At 41.0% G+C, this 18,388-nt stretch overlaps 1 protein-coding gene and 1 pseudogene across 1 annotated transcript; both read right to left on the bottom strand.

The window, feature by feature from the left end:
* Window positions 1-1,373: 1,373 nt before the first annotated feature.
* On the bottom strand, window positions 1,374-4,424 carry LOC106700610 (tigger transposable element-derived protein 1-like; annotated as a pseudogene).
* Window positions 4,425-12,790: 8,366 nt separating this feature from the next.
* Window positions 12,791-12,928, bottom strand: LOC102284203 (thymosin beta-4). The gene has a single exon (XM_005890680.2). The coding sequence runs from the start codon at window positions 12,926-12,928 to the stop codon at window positions 12,791-12,793; it is 138 nt and encodes a 45-aa protein (XP_005890742.2).
* Window positions 12,929-18,388: the final 5,460 nt, after the last annotated feature.

Here is an 18,388-nt window from a genome sequence, read left to right as displayed (position 1 = left end):
TACAGATTTCTCAGACGGCAGGTCAGGTGGTCTGGTATTTCTATTTCTTGAAGAATTTTGTTGTGACAAAATTCACAGTTTGTTGTGATCCATGCAGTCAAAGGCTTTGGCGTAGTCAATAAAGCAGAAGTAGATGTTTTTCTGGAACTCTCTTGCTTTTTCCATGATCCAATGGATGTTGGCAATTTGATCTCTGGTTGCTCTACCTTTTCCAAATCCAATTTGAACATCTGAAATTTCACAATTCACGTACTATTGAAGACTGGCTTGGAGAATTTTGAGCATTACTTTGCTAGCGTGTGAGACGAGTGCAATTGTGTGGTAGTTTGAACATTCTTTGGCATTGACTTTCTTTGGGATTGGAATGAAAACTGACCTTTCCCAGTCCTGTGGCCACTGCTGAGTTTTGCAAATTTGCTGGCATATTGAGTGCAGCACTTTCGCAGCATCATCTTTCAGGATTTGAAATAGCTCAACTGGAATTCCATCACCTCTACTAGCTTTGTTCATAGTGATACTTCCTAACGTTCTCTTGACTTCACATCCCAGGATGTCTGGCTCTAGGTGAGTGATCACACCATCATGGTCATCTTGATCATTAAAATTTTTTTTTCTGTAGTTCTTCTGTGTGTTCTTGCCACCTCTTCTTAATATCTTCTGCTTCTGTTAGGTCCATACCATTTCTGTCCTTTATTGAGCCCATCTTTGCTTGAAATGTTCCTTTGGTATCTCTAATTTTCTTGAAGGAATCTCTAGTCTTTCCCATTCTATTGTTTTCTACTATTTCTTTGCATTGATCACTGAGGAAGGCCTTTTAATCTCTCCTTGTTATTCTTTGGAACTCTGCATTCAAATGGGTATACCTTTCCTTTTCTCCTTTGCTTTTCACTTCTCTTCTATTCTTGGCTATTTGTAAGGCCTTCTCAGACAACAATTTTGCCTTTTTGTATTTTTCTTGGGGATGGTCATGATCACTGTACAATATCACAAACCTCTGTCCATAGTTCTTCAGACTCTTAGTCTATCGGATCTAATCCCCTGAATCTATTTGGGATTTAGATATGGCCCTTAGATATTTTGAATAGAAGGATGCACAGTGCACTGCTTCTGGCATTCTTCTCGCCATTGTTTTACCTATAGCAATCATGTTTGTGAAGATTAAAGGCATACATTGGAGATATCAAAGGTTCAGTTCCAGACTACCACAATAAAGTAAATATCACAATAAAACAAGTCACATGGGTTTTTTTTTGGTTTCCAATGCATATAGAAGTTATGCTTACATTATTCTGTAGTCTACTAAGTATGCAATAAAGTTGTTTTAAGTATCTATTTACATACTTTAATAAAAAATACACAGTACTAAAAACATGCTAACCATCATCTGAACCTCCAGAGAATCGTAATCCTTTTGCTGGTGGAGAGTCTTGCCTTGATGTTCATGGCTGCTGACTAACCAGGGTGGTAGTGCTGAAGCCTGCAGTGGATGTAACAATTTCTTAAGAGAACAAAGAATTTTATTACATCAGCTGACTCCACCTTTCATGAGCACTTTCTCAGCAGTGCTCTTTGATAGCCCTTTACCCACAGTACCACCAATCCTGCAGCTGCTGTATCAACTAAGTTTATATAATAATTCCTTTGTTCTCACTTCTACAATCTTGTCAATATCTTCACCAGGAGTAGATTCCATCTCAAGAATCAAATTTCTTTACTTATCCATTAAAAGGAACTCTTTATCAATTCCTTAGTTGAAGGTTTCACCATGATATTCCAGCAATTCAATCACATCTTCAGACTCCACTTGTAATTCTAATTCTCTTCCTATTTCTAGCACATCTGTGTTTGATTCTTCCACTGAAATCTTGAACCCATCAATATCATCCTTGGTGCTTAGAATCAACTTATTCCAAACTCTTGTTAATGATATGTTAGCAAATATGAAAAGAACACTCAACTCACTGTCTCTACCAGAGGTCTTAGATGGCCAGGTGCATTGTCAGTGAGCAGTAGTATTTTGAAAAGTATCTTTTTTCCTGAGCACTAGGTCTCAATAGTGTGTATTTAAAATACTCAGTAAGCCATGTTGCATGCAGATGTATTGCCTTCAGGAATTTTTATCCTTTTAGAGAGCACAGGCAGAAAAACATAATTCTTAAGGGCTCTAGGATTTTTTGAATGGTGTATGAGTATTGACTTCAACTAAAAATCACCAGCTGTATCTGTCTCCAACAAGAGAGTCAACCTGCCTTTTAACACTTGGAAGCCAGGCATTGACTTCTCCTCTCTAGTTATGGAAGTCCTGGATGGCCTCTTCCTCTCATATAACCCTGTTTCATCTACACTGTCTCACCTACATTCAGTGTGGCCGCCTTCATTATCTTCATTAAATCCTCTGGATATGTTGCTGCAGCTTCCACATCAGCACTTGCAGCTTCACTTTGTCCTCTTCTGTTGTGGAGATAGCTTCTTTCTTTAAACCTCATGAACCAACCTCTGATAACTTCACACTTTTCTTCTCCAGCCTCCCCACCTCCCTCAGCTTTCATAGAATTGAAGAGAGTTAGGGCCTTGCTCTGAATTGGGCTTTGACTGAAGGAAATGTTATGGCTGGTTTGAATTTCTATCCAGACCATTAAGATAATACCAGATCAGATCAGTCGCTCAGTCGTGTCTGACTCTGCGATCCCATGAATCGCAGCACGCCAGACCTCCCTGTCCATCACCAACTCCCGGAGTTCACCCAGACTCACATCCATTGAGTCAGTGATGCCATCCAGCCATCTCATCCTCTGTCGGCCCCTTCTCCTCCTGCCCCCAATCCCTCCCAGCATCAGAGTCTTTTCCAATGAGTCAACTCTTCGCATGAGGTGGCCAAAGTACTGGAGTTTCAGCTTTAGCATCATTCCTTCCAAAGAAATCCCAGGGCTGATCTCCTTCAAAATGGACTGGTTGGATCTCCTTGCAGTCCAAGGGACTCTCAAGCGTCTTCTCCAACACCACAGTTCAAAAGCATCAATTTTTCGGCGCTCAGCCTTCTTCACAGTCCAACTCTCACATCCATACATGAACAGAGGAAAAATCATAGCCTTGACTAGATGGACCTTTGTTGGCAAAGTAATGTCTCTGCTTTTGAATATGCTATCTCGGTTGGTCATAACTTTCCTTCCAAGGAGTAAGCGTTTTTTAATTTCATGGCTGCAGTCACCATCTGCAGTGATTTTGGAGCCCCCCAAAATAAAGTCTGACACTGTTTCCACTGTTTCCCCATCTATTTCCCATGAAGTGATGGGACCAGATGCCATGATCTTCATTTTCTGAATGTTGAGCTTTAAGCCAACTTTTTCACTCTCCACTTTCACTTGCATCAAGAGGCTTTTGAGCTCCTCTTCACTTTCTGCCATAAGGGTGGTGTCATCTGCATATCTCAGGTTATTTATATTTCTCCCAGCAATCTTGATTCCACTTGTGTTTCTTCCAGTCTAGTGTTTCTCATGATGTACTCTGCATATCAGTTAAATAAGCAGGGTGACAATATACAGCCTTGACGAACTCCTTTTCCTATTTGGAACCAGTCTGTTGTTCCATGTGCAGTTCTAACTGTTGCTTCCTGACCTGCATACAGATTTCTCAAGAAGCAGATCAGGTGGTCTGGTATTCCCATCTCTTTCAGAATTTTCCACAGTTGATTGTGATCCACACAGTCAAAGTCTTTGGCATAGTCAATAAAGCAGAAATAGATGCTTTTCTGGAACTCTCTTGCTTTTTCCATGATCCAGTGGATGTTGGCAATTTGATCTCTGGTTCCTCTGCTGTTTCTAAAACCAGCTTGAACGTCAGGAAGTTCACGGTTCACATATTGCTGAAGCCTGGCTTGGAGAATTTTGAGCATTACTTTACTAGCGTGTGAGATGAGTGCAATTGTGCAGTAGTTTGAGCATTCTTTGGCATTGCCTTTCTTTGGGACTGGAATGCAAACTGACCTTTTCCAGTCCTGTGGCCACTGCTGAGTTTTCCCAATTTGCTGGCATATTGAGTGCAGCACTTTCACAGCATCATCTTTTAGGATTTGGAATAGCTCAACTGGAATTCTATCACCTCCACTAGCTTTGTTCATAGTTTTGCTTTCTAAGGCCCACTTGACTTCACATTCCAGGATGTCTGGCTCCAGGTCAGGTTTCTCCATATCAGTGACAATGCTGCTTTGCTCTCTTATCATTCATATGTTCACTAGAGTATCACTTTCAATTTCCTTCAGGAAAATTTCCTTCACGTTCACAACTTGGCTGTTCAGTGCAAAATGCCTACCTTTCAACCTATCTTGACTTTTGACATGCCTTCCTCACTAAGCTTAATCATTCCTCGTTTTTGATTTAAAGTGAGAGACATGCAACTCTCCTTTCACTTGAAAACTTAGAAGCCATTGTAGGGTTATTAACTGGCCTAATTCTAATATTTCTGTGTTTTAGGGAAAAGGTAGGCCTAAGGAGGAGGGAGATGGGGAAAGACTCAGTCAGTGGAGCAATGCAGTTACAAAACGATCACAATAGTAACATCGAAGATCACTAGTTACAGATCACCATAACATATGTAATAACAATGAAAAAGTTAAGGAATTACCAAAATGCAACACTGAGACATGGAATGAGCTAATGCTGTTGGGAAAATGGTGCCAATAGACTTGTTTGATGCAGTGTTGCCTCAAACCTTCAATTTGTGAAAAAATGCAACAAAATGAGGTCTACTTGTATATTTTCTGGATGATAATGCACCTACACTTCTTCCCAGCTCTCTGACTGTCTCTGCCTGCCAAAGAGCCTTTATGATTAAACAGATTGCCAAATATTTTTCTTAATAATATATATTCTTAGATGCTTGAGTTTGGTTTCTGCTAGTGGAGAAGGAAATGGCAACCCACACCAGTGTTCTTGCCTGGAGAATCCCAGGGACGGGGGAGCCTGGTTGGCTTCCGTCTATGGGGTCGCACAGAGTCAGACACGACTGAAGCGACTTAGCAGCGGAAGTACACCTAAGACAATATCTTCTAAAAACTTTCAATTGGGCTTGCAGGCAGCATCTTAAAAAAAAAAAAAAAAATCCACCTTACATGTTTGCATTGCCCCCTTTACTGTAGTTCGAGTGTAAATTTCTTGGAGATTCTGGCACTATATGGTCAATCCTACCATTCAATATTGTTGTTTGTTTACATATGTTTCTGGATATTCATAAGTGTTCAGTGATAAGTTACAAGAAGTTGAGGTTGGGAATTCTCAGCCTTATTGCATTCGTATTGTAGCCTCAGTGCATACACTTTGCATTGAGGACAATGTATGAGCATGGACTGAGGGTCAGTTAGTTAGATCAGTGGTTTTTATGTTGAGTTCTAGGTTGGCCGAAAAGAAAGATCACAGAAGTCTGTGATGCTGTGCCCCAAATATTAGGGATAAACAAAGCACATTATCATACATAAGACTTTGAGAAGCCTTGTAACCAGTAGATGTCTTGAATCCCCTGTCTTTGGCACCATACTTTGTCACATGCTACTGCTGCTAACAGTCATGTCCAACTCTGTGCGACCCCATAGACGGTAGCCACCAGGCTCCCCTGTCCCTGGGATTCTCCAGGCAAGAACACTGGAGTGGGTTGCCATTTCCTTCTCCAATACATGAAACTGAAAAGTGAAAGTGAAGTCGCTCAGTCATGTCCGACTGTTCACGAGCCCATGGACCACAGCCTACCAGGTTCCTCTGTCCATGGGATTTTCTAGGCAAGGGTACTGGAGTGGGGTGCCATTGCCTTCTAAGTTAGCCCAAATAAAATGGGATTGAAAAGGTGTTAAAGGCAATATCATCAGAAACAAAATTTGCCATCTAAAGATACAACTGAAAAATAAAAAACAGACTGTTTCTGCCGTCACTGGTGGAGCTGTCTTTTCCACATTGTGTATCTGTTTCGTTCTCCTGTTTCTCTGCAGAAAGGCTTTTTCTGTTAACTCTGATCATCCTGATTGTGCATGTTTGTTTTGGAAAGGGTGACTCCATGTCAGAATGCATGCCATCTAACTTTCATCATAGCTTAAGTAGCCCAAACTCTCACTGTCTCCAGAGAGTACTAACCTAGCATAAGTCAAAGGTCCACTCCTGCCCAGAAATTGCTGGATGAGAGCTCACTGACACATAGGACGTTTATGGGGTTACGTGCAAAGTCAGTTTTCAGCAGTGAAACTTTGAGTATGAAGGAGATAATTGGAATATCTGTCTGCTCTATTTCTCATATATCATAGCCCAAGCTTATTTGATGGTTAACATTTCTTTCACATGAATGACACTAACATTCATTGTAAATGGCAAACATTTGGAAACATGTATAGAAAAGATGGTCACATGGAAGAAAATCTGTAAAGGTAAAGAAGACGACAAAACTATTGGAAGTTTTAATAAGCGAGGGTTCTGCTGGGCTGGGTTTGTACTGTCTTTGTATTTGTCTTTAATTTCATTTTTGCTGCTGCTGCTAAGTCGCTTCAGTCGTGTCCGACTCTGTGCGACCCCATGGACTGCAGCCCACCAGGCTTCTCCGTCCATGGGATTCTTCAGGCAAGAACACTGGAGTGGGTTGCCATTTCCTTCTCCAAGGAAATTACTATTATTTTAGATAATTAAAAAATGCATCCATGAAGCAGGATATGTCAAACACTAATGAATATTCTGTGGTGGGAGATGGTATAGCTTAAAAGATAAAAATTTGTTCAGGTACAATTCACCTTTCCTCCCACTGGCTTCTTTGTTGAAGGAATTTATGTAAAAAGGATGAAAGACTAAATGGGATTCAGGGATTAATTTTATTAAAAACTGGAGAAAGTGCCTGATATTTGAATTGAATTTCTCTGGTAAAAGATGAATTTGTGTTCATGGTGTTTTTTTGTTTGTTTGTTTGTTTATTCTAGGTTTACTTTAAATTTTATAAAGTGGAAATCATAAAGGTTGAAATCATCCAAGACTTATTTTCACTGGAAATGGAATTGCTAAAACTCATTCATATAACTTCATTCGTATAATTTATCATTCCATTTCCTGGCTATATTACAGTTTATTTACTTATTTATACATGATGGGCATTTGAGGGTTTTTCTCTCTTTTTGCTATTAAAAAAGTCTTTGCTCAGGAATTCTTGTGCAACTCTCCATGTGCACATGTATAAAAGTTCATTTTGGATATGCTTAGAAAAAGAGTTGCTAGGTTATAGGGAATGTCATTGCCAAATTGTTCTTCCAAGGAGAAAGTGTCTTTTCATTTTGTGGCTACAATCACCATCCATAGTGATTTTAGAAGCCAAGAAAATAAAATCTGTCATTGTTTCCACTTTTTCCCCATCTATTTGTGATGAAGTGATGGGACTGCATGCCATGATTTTCATTTTTTGAATGTTGAGTTTTAAGCCAGCTTTTTCACTTCCTCTTTCCCCCCCATCAAGACGTTCTTTAGTTCTTCTTCACTTTCTGCCATTGGAATGGTATCATCTGCATATCTGAGCTTGTTGACATTTCTCCCAGCAATCTTGATTCCAGCTTGTGAGTCATTCAGCCCAGCATTTCCCACTATGTACTCTGCATGTTAGAAGAAACAGTTAGAACCCTGCATGATTGAGAAAGGATTGAGAACCCTTAGGATTGAGAAAGGAGTACGACAGCACTGTCTATTGTCATCCTGTTTATTTAACCTATACACTGAGCACATCACGAGAAATGCTGGGCTGGATGAGTTACAAGCTGGAATCAAGATAGGCAGGAAAAACATCAACAACATCAGATATGTGGACGATATCACTCTAACTGCAGAAAGCAGAGGGAACTAAAGAACCCTTAGATGAGGGTGAAGGAGGAGAGCAAAAGAGCTGACTTAACTAAATATTAAAAAAAAAAAAACAAACAACAACTAAGATAACAGCATCTGGCCCCATTACTTCATGGCAAACAGAAGGGGAAAATACGGAAGAAGTGACAGATTTCTTCTTCTTAGGCTCTAAAATCACTGCAGATGGTTGGTGATTGCAACCATGAAATCAGAAGACAACTCCTTCTTGGCAGGAAAGCTATGATAAATCTAGGCAGTGTGTAAAAGAGCATAGACATTACTCTGCCAACAAAGGTACGTATAGTCAAGGCTATGTCCTTCCCAGTGGTCACATACGGTTTTGAGACCTGGACCATAAAGAAAGTAGAAAATCAAAGAATTGATGCCTTTGAACTGTGGTGTTGAAGAAGACTCCTGAGAGTCCCCTGAACAGCAAGAAGATCAAACCTGTCAATCTTAAAGGAAATCAACCCTGAATACTCATTGGAAGGACTGGTGCTGAAGCTGAAGCTCTAGTATGCTGGTCATCTGATGTGAACAGCTGACTCATTGGATAAGACCCTGATGCTGGGAAAGATTGAGGGCAGAAGGAGAAGAGGGCATCAGAGGATGAGATGGCTGGATGGCATCACTGAGGCAATGGACATGAACTTGGGCAAATTTCAGGAGATGGTGAAGGACAGAGTGGCCTGGAGTACTGCAGTTCATGGGATCGCAAAGAATTGACATAATTAACTGGGTGACTGAAAACAACAACACTTTGCATATAAGCTAAGTAAGCAGCATGACAGTATACAACCTTGATGTACTCCTTTCCCAATTTTGAACCAGTTTGTTGCTCCATGTCCAGTTCTAACTGTTGCTACTTGACCTGCATACAAGTTTCTCAGGAGACAGGTAAGCTGGTCTGGTATTACCATCATTTTAAGATTTTTTCCACAGTTTTCTGTGATCCACACAGTCAAAGGCTTTAGTGTAGTTAATAGAGCAGAAGTAGATGTTTTTCTGGAATTCCCTTGCTTTTTCTATGATCCAGCAGATGTTGGCAATTTGATCTCTGATTTCTCTGCCTTTTCTAAATCCAGCTTATACATCTGGAAGTTCTCATTTCACATACTGTTGAAGCCTAACTTGAAGGATTTTGAGCATCACCTTGCTATCATGTGAAATGAATGCAATTGTATGGTAGTTTGAACATTCTTTGGCATTCCCTTTCTTGGGAATTGGAATGAAAACTGACCTTTTTCAGTCCTGTGGCTGCTGCTGAGTTTTTTAAATTTGCTGACATAGTCAGTGCAGCACTTTAACAGCATCATCTTTTAGGATTTGAAATAGCTTAATTAGAATTCCAACAACTCCTCTAGCTTTGATCATAGTAATGCTTGCTATGGCCCACTTGACTTCACACTCAAGGATGTCTTTTAGGTCCTTGCCATTTCTATTCTTTATTGAGCCCATCTGTACATGAAATGTTCTCCTGGTATATCCACTTTTCTTGAAGAGATCTCTAGTCTTTCCCATTCTATTGTTTTTCTCTATCTTTCCATTGTTCACTTAAGAAGGTTATCTTATCTCTCCTTGCTATTCTATGGAACTCTGCATTCAATTGGTTATTTCTTTCCCTTTCTTCTTTGTCTTTTGCTTCTCCTCTTTTCTGGCTATTTGTAAGGTCTCCACAGACAACCACCTTCTTGCATTTCTTTCTCTTGGGGGTGTTTTTGGTCACCACCTCCTGTACAATGTTATGAACCTCTGTCCATAGTTCTTCAGGCACTCTGTCTCCTAGATCTAATCCCTTGATTAGATCCCTTGATTCATCACCTCCACTGTATAATCATAAGGGATTTGATTAAAGTCATAACCGAATGACCTAGTGGTTTTCCCTACTTTCTTCGATTTAAGTCTGAATTTTGCAATAAGGAACTGATGATCTGTGTCACAGTCGGCTCCAGGTCTTGTCTTTGCTGACTGTATAGAGCTTCTCCATTTTTGGCTGCAAAGAATCTAATCAATCTGATTTTGGTATTGACCATCTGATGATATCCATGTGTAGAGTCATCTCTTGTGTTGTTGGAAGAGGATGTTTGCTATTCCCAGTGTGTTCTCTTGGCAAAACTCTAATAGCCTGTGCCCTTCAATCTATACTCCAAGGCCAAATTTGCCTGTTACTCCAGGTATTTCTTGACTTTCTACTTTTGTATTCCAGCACCCTATGGTAAAAAGGACATCTTTTTTGGTGTTAGTTCTATAAGGTCTTGTAGGTCTTCATAGAACTGTTTAGTTTCTTTAGTATTAGTGGTTGGGGCATAGACTTGGATTACTGTGACGCTGATAATCTAATAATCTACTGATATTAATAGTTATATGTTGACAACATGTTCTCAGAATTTGTGGCTTTTCACTTTTTTCAGTGTCTTTTTATAATCAAGAACTCTTCTTTTTAAAATAGTCAAATGTGTTAATCTTATAGAGACTTTTTCTGTTTGCATATTAGGAGTTCTTCTTGCTCCAAGATCAGAAAGATGCTTTCTTTTAGTTTCTTTGGAAATTTCAAAGTTTTGCATTTGATATTCATGGTCTTTTTAGAAGGTTTCCATGTGTTCTCATTATTCCTTCTTATCTGATTATTTTGTACTATACCCTCTAAACATGTGTCATACAGGAACCTAATCACTGTAATTTGAGGAATGGCCCACCCAAGGTGTATTCACAAGTGTGAGATAAGAAGTCATGTCTGATATTAAGGAACGGATTTGGTTTGTTTCCTCTTCATCCTCAATACTTAGTACCAAGCTAGTATAGATTCTGCTGCCTGCATGCAAGCTTGCATTGCAGTCATGTGGACAGAGAGCAGACCAGCAAGCCCAGCCCCTCTAGAGCCAACTTCTCTTAGTGCTACTGAACATGCATTTCAAAAGCAGAAGGCAGGACAAGAGGACACACTCTGTGTGAGCCCTGACCTCAACTTGTGATCGTGTGACCCACCATGACACGTGATGCATGACACATGGCCCAGTCACTCTCAGGTTCTAACCAAACAAATCAATTCCTCCTCCTGTGTAGCAATGTTCTATACAAAGTGCTGGGGTTGTTTCCTCCACTGATCTCCCGTTATGGGAGAAGCTTGGTTAGAAGTTGCATGTTGTTTATAGAAGAGGCATAATGACTAAGGGACCACTGCTCCCGCTCCCTTGACATCCTACTCTTCTGGGTAGCGATTAAGGGATAAAAGGGTCAGCCTTGTCCAAGTTATCTCACTTCACAAAAATTCTGATTTTTCATCTATAAAATAAGCATGCTAATAGTGCTTTCTCCTTGGAAGAAAAGCTATAACCAACCTAGACAGCATATTAAAAAGCAGAGACATTATTTTGCCAACAAAGGTCCGTCTAGTCAAGGCTATGGTTTTTCCAATAGTCATGTATGGATGTGAGAGTTGGACTATAAAGAAAGCTGATCACCAAAGAATTGATTCTTTTGAACTGTGGTGTTGGAGAAGACTCTTGAGAGTCCCTTGGACTTCAAGGAGATCCAATCAGTCCATCCTAAAGGAAATCAGTCCTGAATGTTCATTAGAAGGACTGATGTTGAAGCTGCAACTCCAATACTTTGGCCACCTGATGTGAAGAGCTGACTCATTGGAAAAGACCCTGATGCTGGGAAAGGTTGAAGGTGGGAAGAGAAGGGAGGATAAGGTGATTGGATGGTATCACTGACTCGATGGACATGGGTTTGAGTAAACTCCGGGAGTTGGGGATGGACAGGGAGGCCTGGCATGCCACAGTCCGACACGACTGAGCGACTGAACTGAACTGAATAGTGCTAAGTGACATAATGCATGTCTTGTACCACACGAAGTGCTTAAAGCAATTAAAGAGCTCAATATTATGTTAACAATTTGCTACTATATGATTGTTTGTAGTAAGTCTATTACTGTATGTCAGTGTTTATGTATTCAACAGATTGCATGTCTTTGTTTCTTCTAACCATAAAATAACTTCGATAGACACATACAGAGCATTAAATTATTCAGTTGTTTCACAAGGTATGTGGAAGTATTTTAACATTATGTCCAGAAGGGTGCCTTATGGTAACCAAAGATAGAATACTAAAAATCAACAATACTAAAAATCAACCTTTTGTTGTTGATTTTTAGTACTTATAGCCAAAAACATTTTATCAGGTATTCAGAATGGGGCCTGCTCTATAAAGTATTGCTGTAGAATAGCCATCATTATCAATCTGCTACTGACAAGTGCTTTTAACTTAATTAACCCTTACTATACCATACAAAAAGAATCATTAGCATTTACCATCTGGGTCAAATGAAATCTTTCTATTTTTCATTTCAATGAAAATTTTAAGTCACTATTTGAATTATTTACACAAAGTTAAAGTGATAGTAAAAAAAAAAAAAAGCTTTGTTAAAATTTTTAATGTAATTTTATATTTTGCAAAATGAAATTTTTATTTTATTTTTCCTGGTCTTGGAGATTGTGTATACAACAAATGTACAGTGTTGTCTGCTTGTTTGTTTGTTTGGGGTTTTTTTTTTTTTCAGGTTTTAAAACTTTTTATTTGCATATTGAAAAATTGTGCATTCTAATAATTAAAATCATTTGACCAACAACAAGAAAATGGCACTCTGATTAAACTGCATTTTACATCTCAAAGGACACCTTGGACCAGCTTGTTTTTCACTCTAGATTTCACTGCCATCCCACCCAGCTTCCTTCTTCACCAACATACGAATTCTTTTCCTTGCTTGTCAGCCAGACAGGCAGATAGATGGGAGAGGCAGGAGAGGCCTACGTTATCAGTAGTTCTCCATTCATTTAAACTTGATCCAACCTCTTTGCATCTTACAAAGTAAAACAGCTATAATAAGTAAAATAAGGCAATGCTTGCGGAATCTACAGTGCATCCTGGCGGCGCAAGCTTCAGTACGACTCACCTGCGTGTTTCTCCTGTTCAGCTGTTTCTTTTGAGGGCAGTGGATTTTTCTCTTGCATTTCTGTTTTCTTCAGTTTCGATGTATCGAACTTCTCAAACTCAGCCATACCGAGTTTGTCAGACATGGTTGCGCGGGAGCGGAGCTAGCTGCGCGCGAGTGAGGTCCGGTCTGTGCAGTGACCGCCGCCGAGTCTGTACGGTGTTTTTGAATGCAACCAACTCCTCATCAACTGTCACGCATAAACCTGAAAATACTGATTACAGATTTTAAATACATCTCTAACAGGTTCTAGGTTATCATTACTTCTGATTTTCTTGTGATTGTATTATCAAAATGAAATGCTTTTGAAACTTTGGTTCATAATTTAAGAAAGAATAATCATCTTTCCACCATGGTTGCAAACATTTTCACTTTTAGATTAATAACACCAACTTCAATGATCAATACAAAATCTCTTCATTACTTCTGTATTATTTATTTCCTCCCTGTTACCTTTACATAGATACCTGACTTCAGAATTTTTCCACCAAAAAATTGTATCAATAGATCATGATGCACAAACATCATAAAAATTGAAATAATACTGTCATATAATCTTTAGCAAAATAAAATTGTCCAGATTCTTGTAAAAAAAATATTGTGAAATTCTTACAGTTAAATGACTAGCTGGATGAAAATGCTGTATTTTCTTTTTGTCCTTATAAATGTATTGATAATCTATGTGAGAAAATTCATCTAGGATTCTGTCATCTAGAGATATATGATTTAAGATTTTCTTAATATGATGAATTTCATCATTATTGGAACAATTTAGAGTGTTGCTATATATAGCTTTGACTTCATCTTCTGATCCAACCCATATGAAATATTTTCCCCTAATTTCAATAAACTTTAAAAAAAGTGATTACATTAAAATGTTTCCAGACTTGTTTTATGCTTTCTTTAAAAATGATATAACACTCTGGGAAATAAAATACGAAAATTGCAAGATTACATAATAGATAATTTCCCCATGGCATCATTCTTGCAGACAATGCCATCTGTATTATTTTTCTATAGAGTTAACATTTTAAAGAAATAGTCGAGGGTAATGGGATCAAGATGGTGGAGAAATAGGATGTGGAGCTCACCTTCTTCCATTCATATATCAGAAATATGTCTATACGTGGAACGACTCTCACAGAACATCTACTGAATGCTGCAGAAGACCTCAGACTTTCAAAAGGTCAAGAAAGTCTCTGCACAATGAGGTAGGGCAAAAGAAAAAAGAGAGAGAGAGAAAGCAATCAGGACAGAACCAGTGCCTCTGGGAGGAAGTCGTGAAAGAGGAAATGCTTCACACACTGGGAAGTCACCTCACTGGTGGGGACAGAAGGGGCACTTTGGAGCCTCAGAGAGGAATGAAGCAACAGGTATGTGGAGGGCAAAGTAGAGAGAGATCTGCATAAAGGGTTGGTGGCAGCCAGCACTCCCCAGCCTAAGACACTTTTCTGTCTGCCTGCTGGGACAAGTTGGGGCTGGGTACTGAGGCTTGGGCTCCAGAGGTCACAGAGAGGACTGGGATTGGCTGCCTGAAGACAGCTTGAGAGGATGAGGATATACTATGGCACAACTGGGGGAATCTAGGAAGAAGCTTGGGCCCAGCAGAGGGGCAAGGAGCCATTATTGGGGAGTGCCAAAGGAGAGGCTCAGGCTCACCATAAGAGCTTCTTTCTCTGTGTGCTCACAGGCAGCAGGGCACTGCCTGCATGAGCTCTAGCGGTGGGTGCAAGTCACGGCTGCCACATCAGACTCCAGCAGTGGGCATGGACTGCTGCTGCTTCTGTCACCACTGCTGCTGAGGGCCCTGCAATCTAGTGCCAACCACTGCCCCCTCCTCCTGGGGTGTGCAGCCTGCTGCAGCTGCTGTGGAAGGACCTGTGACCAGGAGCCAACTGCTGCCCCCATGTCCTGGGAGCCTATATGAGCTGTGCACCTGCACACTCTCTATCAAGGGGATATCAGCCCAGACACGCTGAGGAAAGAGATGACACAAATCCAAACCAAAAACCGCCTTCACACCAAAAAACGTATTAAACCCACATCAGCTACACAGGCACACTCTTGCTTACAAATAGCCCTTGAAAACTATAGTAGATAATGGTTTTTCCCAAACTCACAGACTAAGAGAAATATAGGCAAAATGAAAAAGCAGGGGAAACATTCTCAGTTAAAGAAAATTCCCCTGAAGGAACAAATAATAAAACAGGTTTCTTCTGTCTAATGAACAAGTTCAACAAGGAGATAAAATGCTGAAGGAATTAAAAAAGGCTACTATAGAAATGCAATTATTATAAAAAGGAGCTAGAAACTATGAGGAGCCAAGAAAAATTAGAGATTTAATTTGCTGAGACTACAGTTGAACTATAACAATGAACAGCAGAATGAATAATGCAGAAGAAAAAATAAATGACCTGGAAGATAGGCTAATGGAAATTACCCAATCAAAAAAGCAGACAGAAAACCAAATGAACAAAAATGAAAGCAATATAAGACTTACAGGATAATATAAAGCAGTCCTATCTATACATTATAGGGATTCCAGAAGGAGAAGAAAGAGAAAAGGAGATTGAAAATGTATTTGAAGAAATCGTGGCTGAAAATTTCCCAAACCTAAAGAAGGAAACCTAAAGGTGTCCAGATATAGGAAGCACATGCATGTTAAACTGCTTCAGTCATGTCCAACTCTTCGTGATCCTATGGACTGTAGACCACCGGGTTCCTCTGTCCAAGGGATTCTCCAGGCAAGAACACTGGAGTGGGTTGCCATGTCCTTCTCCAGGGGATCTTCCTAACCCAGGGATCGAACCCAGGTCTCTTTCATCTCCTGCATTGGATGCAGATTCTTTACCACTAGCGCCAGCTGTTTGCTTCATTGTACTTCTCTCTGAGGTTCCTAAACTCCCCACAAACCCACCTGTGAAGGGATTTCCTATTGTGTGGAGAATTCTCTTTCAGAACTCACTCCCTGGGACAGGTCCCTGTCCTGTAATCCTTTGTCTCCCTTTTTGTCTTTATCTTCTGTCCTACCTCATTTCAAGGAGACTGGCTTGCCTTTCTGGAAGTCTGGGGTCCTCTGCTAGAAGATGACCTTTTGATGTATTTGTGAGGAAGAAGGTGGCCTCCCCGTCTTATTCCTCTGCCATCTTGAAGCCACACTGTTTGGGTGGATGATCCAAGGTCATCTACACATTGAACAGTTCCCGCAGAACATCTTATGAAGCTGACAGAGGACCCCAGACATCCAGAGAGGCAAAGCAATCTCCTTGGAATGAGGTAGGACAAAAGATAAAGACAAAAAGGTAGACAAAGGATTTCAGGATGGGGACCTGGCCCTGGGAGGTAGTTCTGAAGGAGAAGAATTTTCCACACAGTAGGAAACCCCCTCACTGGTGGGTTCAAGGGGGAGCCTAGAAACCTCAGAGGGAAGCACAACAAGGCAAAATGGAGAAGATTCATCACAGAGATCATGCGGAATGGCAATTTCCAGCTGAGAAGTGGCTCACCCACTTGTGTCCACATGCAGCGAGTGTAGGCTGGGTGTGGAGGCTAAGGCTGTGGGAGTTGGTCCTCAGGCAAAGGACTAGGGTTGAATGCTGTGAAGATACTCTGAGGGGACTAATGTGACATAGCACAGGCAGGACAGGGAAAACTCTGGGATCACCAGAGAAACAAAAGGTCATTCCTGCAGGAAGGCTCTAATGCTGCACTCTAACTCCAAGCTTGCTCAGAGAACAATGGACCACACCCTAGTGAATAGTGAAGCGGGGCAAGCCAGCTGCGGTCTAGGGTCCCAGTGGTAGAGAAGCAGGTGTGCAACTACTAGAGGTAGAAGGCAAGGGGCCGGTACAATCTCAGCCCCAGAGATCACATCTACCCATCCATCACCAAGCCAAGAAAAGCTGCGGGCCACTACCCCTGTCTTCCTGGGATACTGAGCGGCTTAGATTTGCCAAGGATGTCACAACCTGAGACCAACTTCCCCAGGGAAGCTCACAACCTGCCTAAGACTGTGGCGACCCCCGGGTGGCCCAGCTGGGACTCAAGTGGCTTGGCTCTGCCAAGGATCCCACAAACCAGGCCCAACTCCGCCAGCAAGTGCACAACTCACCTCAGGCTGTGGGGACCTCATGTGGCTCATCCATGGCGAGCACTCCCCACACATCGCAGTGGCATCTGCAGGGCCCTCGCTCCCCATAGCACAGCTGAGCAAGTGAGTCTGGGTGAGCAGCCACTCTCGACCCCTTGAGATCAGACCCTGGAGAGGGACTTGTAAGCAGATGCTGGGCAAAAATCAGAGTGGAAGTGTGAGCAGAGCAAAGAAGGGGGACTGCCCAAGAAGTGGCAGATGCAGCAGATTAAAATCTCACAATTAACCTGAGGCTGTGTGCTTTGGTGGCAACTGTGAACTTTGAGAGTAAAAAAGCCTCAACGTGGAGCAAGGGAATATCTGTGTCTGAACTGACTCCACACTGCCCACAACAGGTCCAGAGATCTTTCTAGATATACCGGAGGACCTTTTGAGTAGGCTAATCAACTGAAGCAGGAAAATGGAGGAATCACATGGACATTTCTCTCACTACCACCCTATATATATTTTCCACCTCCTATTTTTAATTATTATTTTTCTCCCCATCTTTTTATTTCTCATATTGTCTTAATATGGCTGTTTATTATACCTTTAATTTTTATTTTTCAGTTCAGTTCAGTTCAGTTGCTCAGTCGTGTCTGACTCTTGCAACCCCATGAATCGCAGCATGCCAGGCCTCCCTGTCCATCACCAACTCTCAGAGTTCACTCAAACATATGTCCTTCGAGTCAGTGATGCCATCCAGCCATCTCATTGTCTGTCGTCCCCTTCTCTTTCTGCCCCCAATCCGTCCCAGCATCAGAGTCTTTTCCAATGAGTCAACTCTTTGCATGAGGTGGCCAAAGTACTGGAGTTTCAGCTTTAGCATCATTCCTTCCAAAGAACACCCAGGGCTGATCTCCTTTAGAATGGAGTGGTCGGATCTCCTTGCAGTCCAAAGGACTCTCAAGAGTCTTCTCCAACACCACAGTTCAAAAACATCAATTCTTCGGCACTCAGCTTTCTTCACAGTTCAACTCTCACATCCATACATGATTACTGGAAAAACCATGGCCTTGACTACACGGACCTTTGTTGGCAAAGTAATGTCCCTACTTTTGAATATGCTATCTAGATTGGTCATAACTTTCCTTCCAAGGAGTAAGCGTCTTTTAATTTCATGGCTGATGGTCACCATCTGCAGTGATTTTGGAGCCCTAAAAAATAAAGTCTGACACTGTTTCCACTGTTTCCCCATCTATTTCCCATGAAGTGATGGGATCAGATGCCATGATCTTCGTTTTCTGAATGTTGAGCTTTAAGCCAACTTTTTCACTCTCCTCTTTCACTTTCATCAAGAGGCTTTTTTGTTCCTCTTCACTTTCTGCCATAAGGGTGGTGTCATCTGCATATCAGAGGTTACTGATATTTCTCTGGCAATCTTGATTCCAGCTTGTGCTTCCTGCAGCCCAGCAT

The sequence above is a fragment of the Bos mutus genome, chromosome 21, assembly GCF_027580195.1.
Source record: "Bos mutus isolate GX-2022 chromosome 21, NWIPB_WYAK_1.1, whole genome shotgun sequence".
Lineage (NCBI taxonomy): Eukaryota > Metazoa > Chordata > Mammalia > Artiodactyla > Bovidae > Bos > Bos mutus.
Note: the sequence above shows the minus strand (reverse complement) of the source record. Positions and strands in the feature narration are given on the sequence as shown.

Coding starts and splice junctions, on each gene's coding strand:
- LOC102284203 (XM_005890680.2), bottom strand. CDS start 12,928: ATGTCTGACAAACTCGGTATGGCTGAGTTTGAGAAGTTCGATACATCG.